Source organism: Harpia harpyja, chromosome 12 (genome assembly GCF_026419915.1).
Source record: "Harpia harpyja isolate bHarHar1 chromosome 12, bHarHar1 primary haplotype, whole genome shotgun sequence".
Classification (NCBI taxonomy): domain Eukaryota; kingdom Metazoa; phylum Chordata; class Aves; order Accipitriformes; family Accipitridae; genus Harpia; species Harpia harpyja.
This window is the reverse complement of record NC_068951.1, coordinates 35170320-35183733: the sequence shown is the minus strand read 5'-3', so window position 1 is coordinate 35183733 and position 13414 is coordinate 35170320. Positions and strand designations below refer to the sequence as shown.

Here is a 13414-nt window from a genome sequence, read left to right as displayed (position 1 = left end):
CTCCAAAATACCTGTATTTTTGGTATCTACAAGAAAATTTGCATCATAGTATGTGGGTTTGATTTTTTTCCTTATCAAGTTGAATCATTCTTTAATTCTGCACTTCAGTTGCTTTTATTTAATACATGAAATGGGCCATTATCATATAAAGTATTATGTTTATTGTGATCCAGGATCTTACCTTAGGAAAAATACTTTATTTGCAGCCCAAATATGAATAATATCAGATATTCTCTAGACTTACTAATTTTTTTTAAAGCATTGTCTCTCCTGCCTTTTGTTGCCTGAGGGTTTGTTTCAGGTCTTCAGAGACCATTATGCTCTACTGCCTTACCATGCCAGGTTTTACTTTGATATAAAATGATGATCATACCTATCCACCACAGAGAAAAAAAGAGAGAAAAGTGAGAAAAGGGACTCTTTAGCATAATACAAGTACCTTCCAGGTAGTGGATATAAATATAAAAATCCATGGTCACCAGGCAGTGATACACAATATATCTACACATAAAATTGAATTTATTTTTATGTTGTCCTTACTGCTCTCCCAGTATTACTTTACACTTAACTGTGAGTTTGATAAAACATAAATGTTGCTTCTAGGCTTATGTAAGGCCACGTTTGCTGTTTTTTAAAAAAGGGTAATACTCACTTTTTCATAAATTGTGGTTCAAGCATGATCCTAGCTTTTTGTGAGTATCTAACTTGAGAAGAACAAAGGAGATTCTAGTGAAGAAGAGACACCAGCCCTGCAAAACCCACAGCTGAGGGTTCACTCCTTGGAAGCTACTCTGGGTTACTCCTGGTTCCTCTTTCTGCCAGTCTTTGAATAATGTCTAGGACTGCTAGCTCTCAGGTCAGCAGATTCTAGGGAAAAAAATGGTCCATCTGATCCTACATACAACCACTGTAATATGACCTTGTACAGTAGCTTTAAAGATTATATTTGGTCTGCTTCAAGATAATGGGTGGACTAAATATTCTTTTTGAAATCGTAAGTGTAGGAGTGCTGAGTGTTTTGTATTGCTGTGAACACAACCGTGAAGATCACTGCATGTGCAGCAGGGAGCTTGCTTTCTGACCTCCTAATAGGAATTCCTTCTGCTCTGTGTAATTTCTTGTCTGATATGCTGTGAGCACAGTATGAAGTGGCTGTGAAGGTCATATTTGCTAGTACTGCAGTGCTGCAAATTGTGCTGTTCCTAATTATGGTATCTTCTGTGACTGTATAGTTGTAACCAGATATGATGGTCATCAAATAAAGGCAATCAGGGACTCAAGCTCTGTTGAGGTGTGTTTTGGTTTTGGTTTAACCAAAACCCTTTCTAGACCTGTCAGTTGCAATGCTTCTGCTCCTGTCTCTCAGGTATTTACAGAAGTTCATTGTCATAGTAAATGTTCATTTTGTGTCCAGAAGACCTCCCAAATGAGCGCAAGTTAGTCAGAATTGTGTGTTCTGCCTGCACTCATTCATGGCCTCCGAGATGCAGCAACTGAATCAAGGGTTTCAGTTTATAATGCTTTCTGTAAGTTTATACAATTGTTAACTGACAATCCTGTAAGCATCACGTTAAGCAGTGTGACAGGAAGATCTGGAGGGACCATGGGGAATGCGGAATAGACCTGAGGAAGGGGCAGGCATAGGAAAAGATGCATGGAAACACTAGTTCTGCCTGTGTGCTCCCTCCTTGTCCTACCAGTTGGGATTCCCAAATGCCTCTTGTTTCTGTTAGCTGCCTCTTCTTTGTAGTATAGGAATTGTTCTGTTACGAAGCTGTAAGCTGTCCAGTTGCCTGTTTTGGGGGATTAGGAAGGAACATGTCTACTCATAGTAAACCATTCCCATAGGAAACTGAGGTTCTTTGCTTTCCTTGCAGTGTTGGGCAAGTGTGGGTGGCATGAAAGAAATTGGGGTTGGAAACCAATCTTTAGACAACAGTCAGTGACCTTTGGTCACACGGTTAAAATTTGGGGAAAGCTCTTAAGTGAGCTCTGTCCTATCATAGACTAAGATGCCTCCTCCCAGATTTCTTCATTCATTGGTGTCTGAGAGGGAGGTGAGGATAATGGATGCTTAAATTTAGCCTGTGTGTTCGGCATTTGTTTGACAGGATGCTCTCATGCAAAGCCTCAAATTAAATTAAAAAATATCTCCACACTCCACATTTTTATTTCCTTTTGGAGAGGATACTCAAGTCAGTTTTGGATATTCTCTCTCCAGCAGTACTAGATTTCAGTTAGATCTTAGTTATGCTGAGGTTCACTAGTGTGCAAAAAATAATATAGAGGAGCACACTGATAGATGGCACTTCACTTTAAACCCATACATCTCTGTATTGCTGCTTTCTTTTGGTTTGGGTCTTTTTCTCACCTACAAAGAATGAACAATAGAAAGTTTATTATGCTAATGTTGAATTATTCTTTATGCTAGCATGAACATGATTGATCCTTTCTAACTTCAGCCTTGTTTGCATTTAGATAAATGTATTCACAAAATCAGGAATGTGCTTTTGTTCCTTACCAAGCCAAGGGTATCTATGGTAGTGATACAATGCAAATTATTGTAGGAAGTTGCATTCTACACTTCTTGAGGAAAAATTACTACTTACAGTCAGGTTGCTGCATTGTATTCTGCAGCCTTGGTCTGAAGCTTTCTCTTGATAGATTTCCTTAAAATAAGGCAGACCTGCAGCTTGTATAAATTGTTGTACCTCCACTGAGGTTAATCAAAGCATCACAGCTTAAACTGCATGACGCTCTGCTCCAGAGATTTATTATAGTTGTAACATAGAGAATTGCTAACCAGTTTATTTCCAACATTAAGCAGAGATGGTGCTGAACAATTTCCATAAGCTCACCAAGGCTGCATTCAAGCCTTCGGAAGGTCAAATTTTACTGTGTATAGACGTTAGGAAGGGAAATGGTAATGTTATTCATCGTTGTAGTTCTATAAAATTGAAAAATATTCAACACTCTAACTTTAAGAAAACCTGCTCTTCCTAAGTGTTTTCTGATAACATCTTCAGTATTAGAATCTCTGAGTACTGATTTTTTTTTATTATTTTTTTTTTTTTTTATTTCTTCCTTCCAGCTTACTGAGGCAGGTTCAGGTATCAACTGCTTGGACTCCATGTGCTGCTTCTCAGATGGGGAAACAGCATGCACATCTGTTAGAAGAATGCTGGAACGACTAATGGGCAGATGTAGTCCAACCCGGGTCAACAGGTGTGGCATTTCTCTCAATAGCCTTTGCTGCAGACGATTCTCCTATAAACTGGAACCTGATGAGCCTGCAGCAATAGATGTCTAGAAAACCAGCTGCAGGTTTTGCTTATTTAAGTAGGAGAAGCAACTCTTTATTGTACTTTTTTTCATCCTAACAGATTAGTTTCTTGTTTGTTTTTGAGTACTTTCTTTTGGGATGGGGAGGGGGAAAAACGGTTTTCAAAAGACTTCTGTTAAAACGTTTATTTTGGCTTACTACAAGTTCTTGTGTTGTATCTATCATAATTTCTCTTCATTTGTACGTTCTTCTCTTTAGAAAATCAAGCCTTGCTGCTGTTTTTGTTCTCCTTTATATGATTTTTTTATTTTTTTTTTTTCCTTCACAAATCAGGAGTTGTTTGTAAAGTCAAAAGACTTTTCCCTTTGGTTCTTGATGTACAACGTCCAAATATTTACCTTGGAGCTTGCATTACTCCTGAAGATATACAAAAGGCTCACACTCCCCCCTTTAAATATAACTTCATTGTTAGAAGGAGAGTCTTTAAATCTTTCAGCCATTGATTGATACGAAGATGAAATATTTTTGTAGTATAACTTTTATAATCTATTTCTAAAATCAGAGTAATTGACAGAACAGAGCCTTCAGGTTCTAAGAATTTTAAATGTTTTTTCAGTTCTAGAAGGTATATTGTCAAGACCATGTGTGCCATTCCAAAGTGTGTGCTAAATAAATCTTTTTCCTTCACAAACCACATGTGAAACAAACCTCGATGGGATAAAAGCACGTTAGAGTAATCGAATACGTCTACAGAAGAATACTGCTCTTGCAGTCAGCATGACTGTGAGAAAAGCTTTTACTAAATCTGCTAATGTGCCATCTCCTCATTTCCAAATAAAGAGGGATAGCCAACAAACATGGAAATATTTGGGGGTAGAAGTAAAAACAGTCTTTTGTACATCGTAATTTTTCAGTCCCTGAATGATATCATGATCTTTCATTGGTCAAAAGGCAAACCTGAAAAAGCTGCACTCCACACATTTTCAAGGACACTCATTTTGTATTTGAACATCTTTGTCTCTTTTGGTTAAAGGTTGTGATATCATTCATTCAGTATAAAATATTGTGTGGGTAATTTTCACTGGCAAGCTTTGTCAGTTCAGATTCTGCCTTTAGGTATTGACTTGGTACGTATTACATCTGTTTTGAACTCTTGTGTTGAACACAGTGTCTATGGTTTCAGTCAGTTTCTCTCTTCTGGCTTGCTTATGAAATTTATTCAATATTTCTACAAATCTACGGTATGATTATGCAAAATGTTTCATTCCATATGAAAAATGAACTGTTATGATTAAGTACATTTTTAATTCAAACTCTTGCTGTATAGAAAGCGGGCATGATGTATAAAATAAAAAATTTAATAGAATTTTTAATCTACAAGGTGAGCATTTGATTGGTCTAAAAATCAACATTTTGGTAGCAGTTGCTCTAAGTTTTGGGTTGGTTTTTTTTTTCCACTTCTCTGTAAAACTGTGCTTTCCAAATGAGGAACTTCTCATGTTACTTTTTTTCATTTATTATTATCTAATTAGAGCAGATTTTTACTTAACATTTGCCTTAGTAACGTGTAGTCTTATAAGGTAGGTATTCGGTGTTTTATTTTCTGCAATGCATTTACATTTTTACAATTTCCTCTTTTTCCCACTCAATTTTTATTTCTTAAAGAACTTACAAATATGTCTTGAAGATAACTCATATTTGACAGAATATTGAACGCTTTTTGAAGACTGCTTTGTCTCAGGTTTCTTGTCTGCTTACCTCATGTAATTTTCAGATGAAGTTCCATCTATCTGAATAATTTTAGAGTTAGAACACGGAAGTTAGTGTTATGCTTAATGAACATGCAGAACTGTTGGTGCTGCACTAAGGGCTTGAAGTTCTGTAGTTTTTGCTTCTGCCTCTGGTTGAAATTACTCTGAACCATCTTCTAGTTTCACTTAAATTTATGTACAGTAGAACTAGAAAAGACTTTTTTTTTTAAATTTCAGTCTTATTTGCTTTCTTCAATGACTTCAGTTCCTTCCACTCAGCATTGAAACTTAAAACCTAGTCTAAAAGTCAAGGTACTGAGACTATTTTTTTTCCCATACACTTTCCTGGTAATATGTGAAAGTCTTTGTTTATTTTTTTAATGTACTAATTGCTTAAATCACATGAGGCATTTATAAGTTGTGAAGTGCTGAAGATACAGTTAAGAAATCTATTTGGTGATTTAAAAAATGCTTGTAAAGTTGTTCAGCCTTTGTTCACGAGCTTGAGCTGCTTTGATTTTTTTTTTTTTTTTTTTTTTTTTACCTAAAGCTGGTATCTTCAGAAGATTGCATGGTCCCAAACAGGATGGTCTTTTGAGTGTCTTGTCTTGTGCTTTATAAAACAGAGCTTCTTATTCAACCTGGAGGTAGCTGCAAATTATTTTTTGTTGAATGAAGTTATGCTGATGAATACGTTGTCTGTCTGTAGCTAGTTTGTGTTGTATTCTGTGTTCCTGATATTCTGTCAAATATGATATTCTGTCAAATGCAATAACTGAACATGAAATCAAACATGGTATCAAATTTTGATAGAAACTTTGATGAATAAAAGTTGTACAAATGCTTGGAGTAGCGGGCCACAGGAATATAGTCTCTCGTACTTAATTTACTGCTTGTAAAATGTATTTGAGAAATATTTTCTATAGCTTCATTCACCAGTTAGAATATAAAATGTGTGCTGTGTGGTATGATAAAATGCATTTTTGTCTGTCTGTTCCATTAAATTGTCTGTCAACTTGTCAGTCACAAAAATATTAAGAATGCTGGATCACATACATTTCTTGTACAGTAGGATTCATTACTGAATTGTTCGGATCTCCTATTAGTGGTACTCGTGTCAAGGCACTGCATGTAAAAGTTCTAAAGAAACAGCAGATTTCTGACAGAGGGAAATTTGGAGTATAAGTTCATTATATTTTGATTTCCTGCCTTCCAATTTTCTATTTTCAGCTTTTCACATACAGTCCTATAATATTGTTCAATCAAGAACAGTATTTCTTCCTAAGTAGTAATTTGTCCTTAAGAGAAAGACATTACAAAATCCCATCTGAATCAAAAGGTGTGACGTGTTAGGTACTTTGCCTGATGCCTTAAATTTTAAATTAAATTTAACAGCAAGAAATGAAATAGATTCATGGCTGTAGATAAGTTTTGCCTACCCACAACTTCAGACAGCATGGATGTTTAACACGAGAACACCACTATACTGGGTTACCACGGTTAGCTGTGCGTACCACAAGGCTCTACTAGAATGACCTTAAGCTGTATCAGATCGTAGCATTCATAGTGCCTCAATTTACACATGCAATGTTCAGATTTTCTTTGAGGCACAGTATTAAAACTTCAGTTGTAAAACTGGCATATAAACCTCTGGTCATTTTAGTTCATAGTGATGAAAGTATCTGTAGCTGTGAGTAAGCTTTGCCAGAAAGGTAAACATAGAATTGTTAATTACATAGTTGGCATGATTGATTGCAGTCTATTTTCTAAGGTCTGAATTAATTGCAGGCACCTATGTGAAACTAATAGATAAGTCTTTCAAAGAGTTACATTTGCTTAATCTCGTAACACTTACCTTTTGCTTTCATAGACTTTTCTCCTTACCTCTAGATTGTAAGTTCCCAGTCAGCCAAACTTTTCTTTTATTGTCACTTTAGATCATGGAGTTCATCGGATCCCTTCTATGCCAACGACAGAAGCATCTTGACTCTCTCCACAATGGACTCACCCACTTGTTAACAGGGACATTTGTAAATGCCTTGTGGAAGCCATGTGGTGCTCACACACCTATAGTAGGTTCTGAAGCGAGTTCAGTGCTACATCCCTGCCCTAGGAAAGACTAGCATGACTTCTAAATACAAACCGTGGCTTGTCTTGTGACCTAGCATAAGTCATCTGGACAGTGATTGCTTCCAGTATTTTTTTTCTAATTATATCCACAAATAGGTAAATTTTTTTTTTTTTGAAAGAAATGCTTTTACCTCTGACCGTTTAATCTTTTTTGTTACCATATGGGCAGATTGGAATCCTGCATTTGATACGTGAGACGTCACTGTAGCGCAGTGACAAAATCTTCCTCCTCCCAAATTTGAGTGATCCAATAGAACTGAATTTGCACAATGAAACTTTAAAAAGTTGCATTTTTCATGATGACCCTTCACTTTAAACACACACATTAATTTTGAGCTGTCTCTTACAGATGCTTTCTTAGCAGTTTGCGAATCAATTTTGTTATTTCCATGGATGGTTATTGTATTCTGTAAGCAATCAGTTTAGTAATTTTTGAGAGTTAAATACAATTCAAATATTTATGCTGGTGTATGAATGGCAAAATATTAGTCATTGCTTTGAAAAACACCGTTAAGTTTGACAAATCAGTGATTTGGAGTAACAAGGGATATAGCAGTTCACAGTTCTCTTAAAAGATGACTAGCTTCTGAATTATACTTTATTATGCCCTGTGTGGTTTTTTTGGTTTTTTAACAATTCTTGATCCTGGCATGGAAAAATGTATAAGAATTGGTGGATTGTACAGAAGTCTCACTAGCATAAATTTTTTGAATTATTAATCCTTTTAAAGTTGGGGAATTTTTGCATGTTTTATTCTTTTTCATGTATTTATATTTGGTCATGTTGTACTTTGAAGATACAATTAATGCTTAATTATCTTCATATATCTGAAGGATCTGAGACATTGATGGCAATGTTTTGATACCTACGTATGCCAATAAAAACAAATTGCGCAGATGGAGCTTTGAATGGTACATCTTGCAGGTCCATCTATTGTCCCAGTATAAATGTGTCTGCATGTTTGGGGCTGGGTAGCAACATTTGCTTGTTCATTCAGCTAGGATGGCTAAACCTGGTGGTTGTCCTTAGATGTGGGAGGTAAAATGGAGGTGCTGCCACCAGGGACATCTGTAGAGTATTGCCTTAGGTAGGGCAGTTTTTACGGCTGGGAGGCTGGTAAAAATGCTGCTGCTTCTGGACCCTTATTTGGATATCCAATTTTAAGTCAGTCTCTGACACTGAAGTCCCATCAATAATTGGAAGAATCTTCCTGTCAGACAGTAAAAGATGTAAAGCTGCATACTAAAATTATCTCTGGGTGGAATAAACTGTAAATCAAACTCAGACTGTAAACAACACCTACAAGAACTTCTTTAATAAAGATGTGGTTAAGTGTAGGATTTGGACAAAACCAGTATTAGCTGCTTGTACCCTGGCTGCACAGGTTTCCACTGTTGGCTTAAGTGGTGTCTCCTAAGCAAATTACATGGCAAATAGTTTTTATTTCATAATTCAGGCAGACACATCTTACCTTCCTGGTATGACATCTTAGTGGGGCCTGGGCTTCTGCCACAGGGGTGTATCCCTCTTGTTACAGTCATCCCAAATTCTCCTGAGTTCAGTGGGCTGCAGGAGAGGGAGTGTTCAAGAGGTCTGACTTTCCTTGTATCAAATGCTCCGGATGTTCCTGGCCTATAAACAGCTCTGCTGTTCATTATTCTTGTTCATGACTTTAACTGGTATTATTTCAGTTCTCCTCTTGGAAGTTTATTTTTGCATTAATGACTGGAAGCTTCACTGTGAACTGAAGGCTGCAGATACTGCTGGATTTTCAAGATCTCCTTGTTCAAGGCAACCTTTGTGTAGTAAAACTGTCATTGCAACTTTGTTTTCAAACTCACAGTGACTTGAACATGCAGTACATGAGGGTTTTTGTCCCACTGGTATAGATGAAGACCAGTTCACAAATTGATTAAGAAGCTCTAAAAAATGAATTATGAAACAGAAGAAACAAAATCAAAATATAGCAAATTTTCCTTTTAAACAAGTGTTTAATTCATAGTTTATGTCTGTGTCATGCCTTCAAGTGCCTAAGTGCAGTGAAGCTTAAGCTTGAAAATCTCAGTTGTACACATCAAGTGTCCAGATGATTAAGAATTACTGAAAAATGAGTCTTGCATGCTCCATGTAATAGGTATTAACGTGTGACCGATCTGACTGCGTATAGTTTGAGACCTGGTTCCTATGTGGAGATGCAATAAACTGATGGTCATCTCTTCAGTTCCCAAGAAAACTTCTATCCAGATATGCAGTAGTAACAAAATACACTTGGATTTCAGCTAATCCTGTAACTTTCTTTATATATCATATATATAATATTAAATCTGTTTTTAAAATAATGATTTTCTTCTTAGTAGTTTCTCATTCTGAGAGTCCATACTGCCATGGATACCTAGGAAATAGAGAATTTTTTTTCAATGCTCTAATCAGACATCTGCTGTTTAGCTGTTATCTTTTATGTCTAAATCAGTGTTTCACCTTCCGGAAGTACTTGTTTGTCCATGTCAACCATAGCATTCTAATCATCCAGTTAGTTTGTATGACCATGTAACCTCATTAGTCTGTGTGGTTAGTGTATCATGTTTTGAAATATAAACTGTGGTTAATTTTTTGTACAGTAGAAGGCAGAGGCTTTGATATACAACCCTGCTCCAAGCATTTAGATTGGCTCAGCTGTGTACCTACATGTATTTTGGCTTTTACCACACAAATATGTTAATTATATTTGCACAAAAGCAGCACAGTCCTATATTTGAAGAATAATTTACATTCATTATGTATTTCTTTAAAACCTTCCATCTCCTCTTCTCCCTTCCCCCCTACTTTCCCTTTTTCCCAGTGTTTGTAAGGTTACCGAAGAAACATGCATTTAAACAATTCAGGAAGAACTTAAGAATCCATCTGTCTGCCAAGGTATATTTTTCTATTTGCAGTAAATCTAAATCAGTAATTTCTCATTTAGTAAGAATGTAGAATTGGTTTGCATAAGACCAGATTTTTTGGTCTGACAAATGTTCTGGATGGAAGAAGTGACTGTTTTTGTACTGATGTCACAAATCTTTTAAAATTGCTTCTATTCAAGGAAGAAAGATTTTGTGTATTTCTTTGAGAGCTGAAATGTATGAAACCATTCACTGTGCATTGGGTACAGTGTAGAATTCTTCATGAAGAAGACTGAACAAAATACAGCTAATTCAGTGTAATGCTAGCATTCATCTCTCTGATTTAGAGTATGAATGGGTGAGGGAGAATTTGCCATAGGGAGGCAATGTTTTAGAATTACCTCTTAGCCTTGAAATCTGTAAGGTATGGCAAAAAAGCCTATAGTAGATGTTTGTAATTAAAAGCAAGAGCGGTGTATAGTCCCTTTACTATGCAGTGTCCCTGAAGAAGCACCTTCTCCATAGCCACCTTCGGAATGGGATTGAGTTCTCAGCAGGTTTTAGTTCTTGTTCTGTGAAAAATAGGGGGTTTGTTAATTAGAAAAACATAGTTTTAGTCGCCAAACTTAAGCTTTTTAAAGGGTGCAGTGGAAAAGATTAAGTGGGAAGATGCTCTGAATTGTTTCACAAACTAAAATGTAAATATTCTGCTTAAAATATTCTGTATATTTTTTAAGGTTGGGGGTGGGACACAAAAAGATGCAAAGGAAGGAATGCTGAAAACTTTGGCTTTACAATTCCAGAATGATTTCTTGTTTTTTAGTGCAAAAGATGATTTGAGAAAAGATTATGCAATTTAGAATGCATCTTAGGCAACTATAATTTCTAACTGGAAACCTTTGGTAATACTTTCAAACACATGTTTTTTATGACAGTATAACTTCTATATTGGAAAAAAATTTCATTTTCTAGTGTTAGAAATGTCTCAAAGCTGTAGTCTACATTATTTTTAATAGTTCTATCTGATACTTCTGTACTGCTAAATATTAGTGATTTTGGTGAAATTCAGTGTTCAAAAGTGCTCAATCATAATGAACCTTTTCCGAACCATTTATTTTGAGATTCTTGTTTTCTTGGTGTAGAATACGTAGTAACTCTCGCACCATCGCCACTGCCTTGTTACGCAAACATCATTGTTTTAAAGGAGTTGGTTATTCCTAGAGCTGGGTGAACCAACCGTTCATTATGGACAAATTTTAGCCTTATTTCTGTTCCTAAATTATTTCCCAGTTAGACTTTCTTCTTTGCAGATCTGGTTTTTTTCTGTGAATGTTTTTATTGTTGGTTGTTTTGTATGTATGTTCTTTGCTTCTGTTGTTTGCTTCCAGTGGCATGATTTGTCTGGTTTCTGCTCTCTATTGGAATGACTCAGTTTATAGCAGGAGGAGGAAAGATTGGATGCTCAGGCTGTATCAACTCTTGCTGTCAATCGTCTTAGCAGCACATTCGCATCGGTATTTGCAAGGCTTCTGCTTTCCATAGATTTTTTCCTTCAGCTAAATACTGCTCATAGAGGCATCAGAAATAACTCGGTAGAGAGACCTTGTGTGTTGCCCAAGCTTCTGTGGCTTTCGTTAAAAGGAATGTTCTCATCACTTTGAAGTATTCGCCTTGCTCTAGCTGTTGCCATGCTATGATGTTGTATTACAATAAGTACATACAATTGTCATCGCTGTAGGTACGATTTTTTGTTGTTTCCAGTTTGTATAAATGCATAGACGTGAATAAAACCTGAGGGGCTATGGGCTAAAGCCCTCTATATAAGTAACGTGAAGTGGAAAGAAGTGAAATATACTGCTGTTTATGACACAGAGTGTGACTTGACTTGTCTGAAAGAAACCCTGAAGTGCACCTAAATGGCCTGTGGTGTATATTAATTTTTCCTTGGCAGTTTTAAAGGAAATTATTTCACACACCAGCAGGTTCTTAACCTTTTTACATTTTGGAAATGGGATAAAAGATAATCCATGGGGCATATAGTTTAGAAAGGGGAAAATGGTTAAAAACAAAACTCACTTTCAGGTGTAAGAAGGCTATCATTACTGCAGCAAAGAATATATTTTTACAATTCCTAGTTATGTTCCCATGAGGTATTTCAGGTCCTATGCACACAAAAATAACAAATCATTGAGATTCTGCTTTTTTCACTAATGTGTGATCAAGTGCTGCTTCTTTTTTGAAGAAAAAAGCTTGAATGATATCGTCTCTGCAAGACATACCTTTTTAAAAATGCTGATCCTTAATTTTAGGCAAATAAGGGGCATTGACAACTGGAAACTGTAGCAATAATTAGTACAAAGAATTTTGGACCTCTGACACTGTGGCTGCCTCGTTATTTTTGATTCTCTGACAGCGAGTCTGTGTGCTTGCTCATTGTACAGCTTGCTCAGTAGAAGTTGTTTTAAAAATGGTTTATGAAAATTATATTTATTAAATAAAAATTTAACTTATAGCTGAGTCATTGTTTTAATTATTTAAGTGTTAGAGGAAAATATGCCAGAGTAAAGCAAGGCTTGCTGCTCCCAGTGCCCAGGATCATTCAGTAGCAAGGTTGAAGATATGTTCCTATTCCTAGCAGGCACACCCATACAGTGCCTATATACGTATGTGCATGGCCACCTCCACAGATCATAGATGCTCAAAAGCACTGACGTAAGTGTGGACAGCACCAAAGGCCTCACCTTGCTGTCTTCTCTGGCTGGAGAGAAGTCGTCCATCAGTAAGGGAAAGAAAAAAAAAAACACCTTTATACACAAACACATATATATAGACACACATATAAGGGGGGGTTCTCCAGCAGCTGAGCTCAGTCAGGCAGTGGGCCCAGTAGCTTCAGCTCACCATAGAGCCTACCACGAGGTTTGCTTAGTGATGAATTCCAGCATGGGCTTTGTTTCCACTTCTTCACCAGCAAATGTAACCAGGTGTTGACTCGGCTGCCTGGCCACAGGCTCGATCATCTCTCCCCCTCACAGGCTTCCCGGGCAGCTTCCTGTTCCTAATTTGATTTGCAGGGTTATGTTTTGACTCCTGCCAGTTGTCCTTTGAACTCTTCAAGGGAGGAGGGCTTGAAATTTTATACTCTGAAGACAGAGAACTGAATTTATCGAGGAAACAAACAGCTGTAATTTCATGTAAAACATTAAAATTTCAGTTGGGCAGCTTTTGTTAAATAGAGAACTTGAAGAGAAGTTAGCGGAAGAACTTCCAGAAGCAGGGTGTTGATTTTTGTACCAGTTTAAATGTTCAGACTTACTTAGGTTTGAGTTACGAGTGTCTGTTTAAACTGTCAGGAGCAAAACTTTTAG

At 36.6% G+C, this 13414-nt stretch overlaps 1 protein-coding gene across 10 annotated transcripts in view; it reads left to right on the top strand.

Annotated features, from left to right (window-relative positions):
* Positions 1–12558, top strand: part of ATP11B (ATPase phospholipid transporting 11B (putative)) — a 75765-nt gene extending 63207 nt beyond the window's left edge. For 3 of the 10 annotated variants that reach the window (XM_052802886.1, XM_052802884.1, XM_052802887.1), the window contains 2 exons: positions 3092–3225; positions 6972–12558. In XM_052802886.1, coding sequence (XP_052658846.1) covers positions 3092–3225; positions 6972–7053 — 216 coding nt within the window. In that variant the 3' untranslated portion in view covers positions 7054–12558. Of the gene's footprint in view, positions 1–3091 lie in introns of all 10 variants that reach the window. The other 7 variants (XM_052802885.1, XM_052802883.1, XM_052802892.1 and 4 more) reach the window with 5 other exon arrangements.
* The last annotated feature ends 856 nt before the right edge of the window (positions 12559–13414 follow it).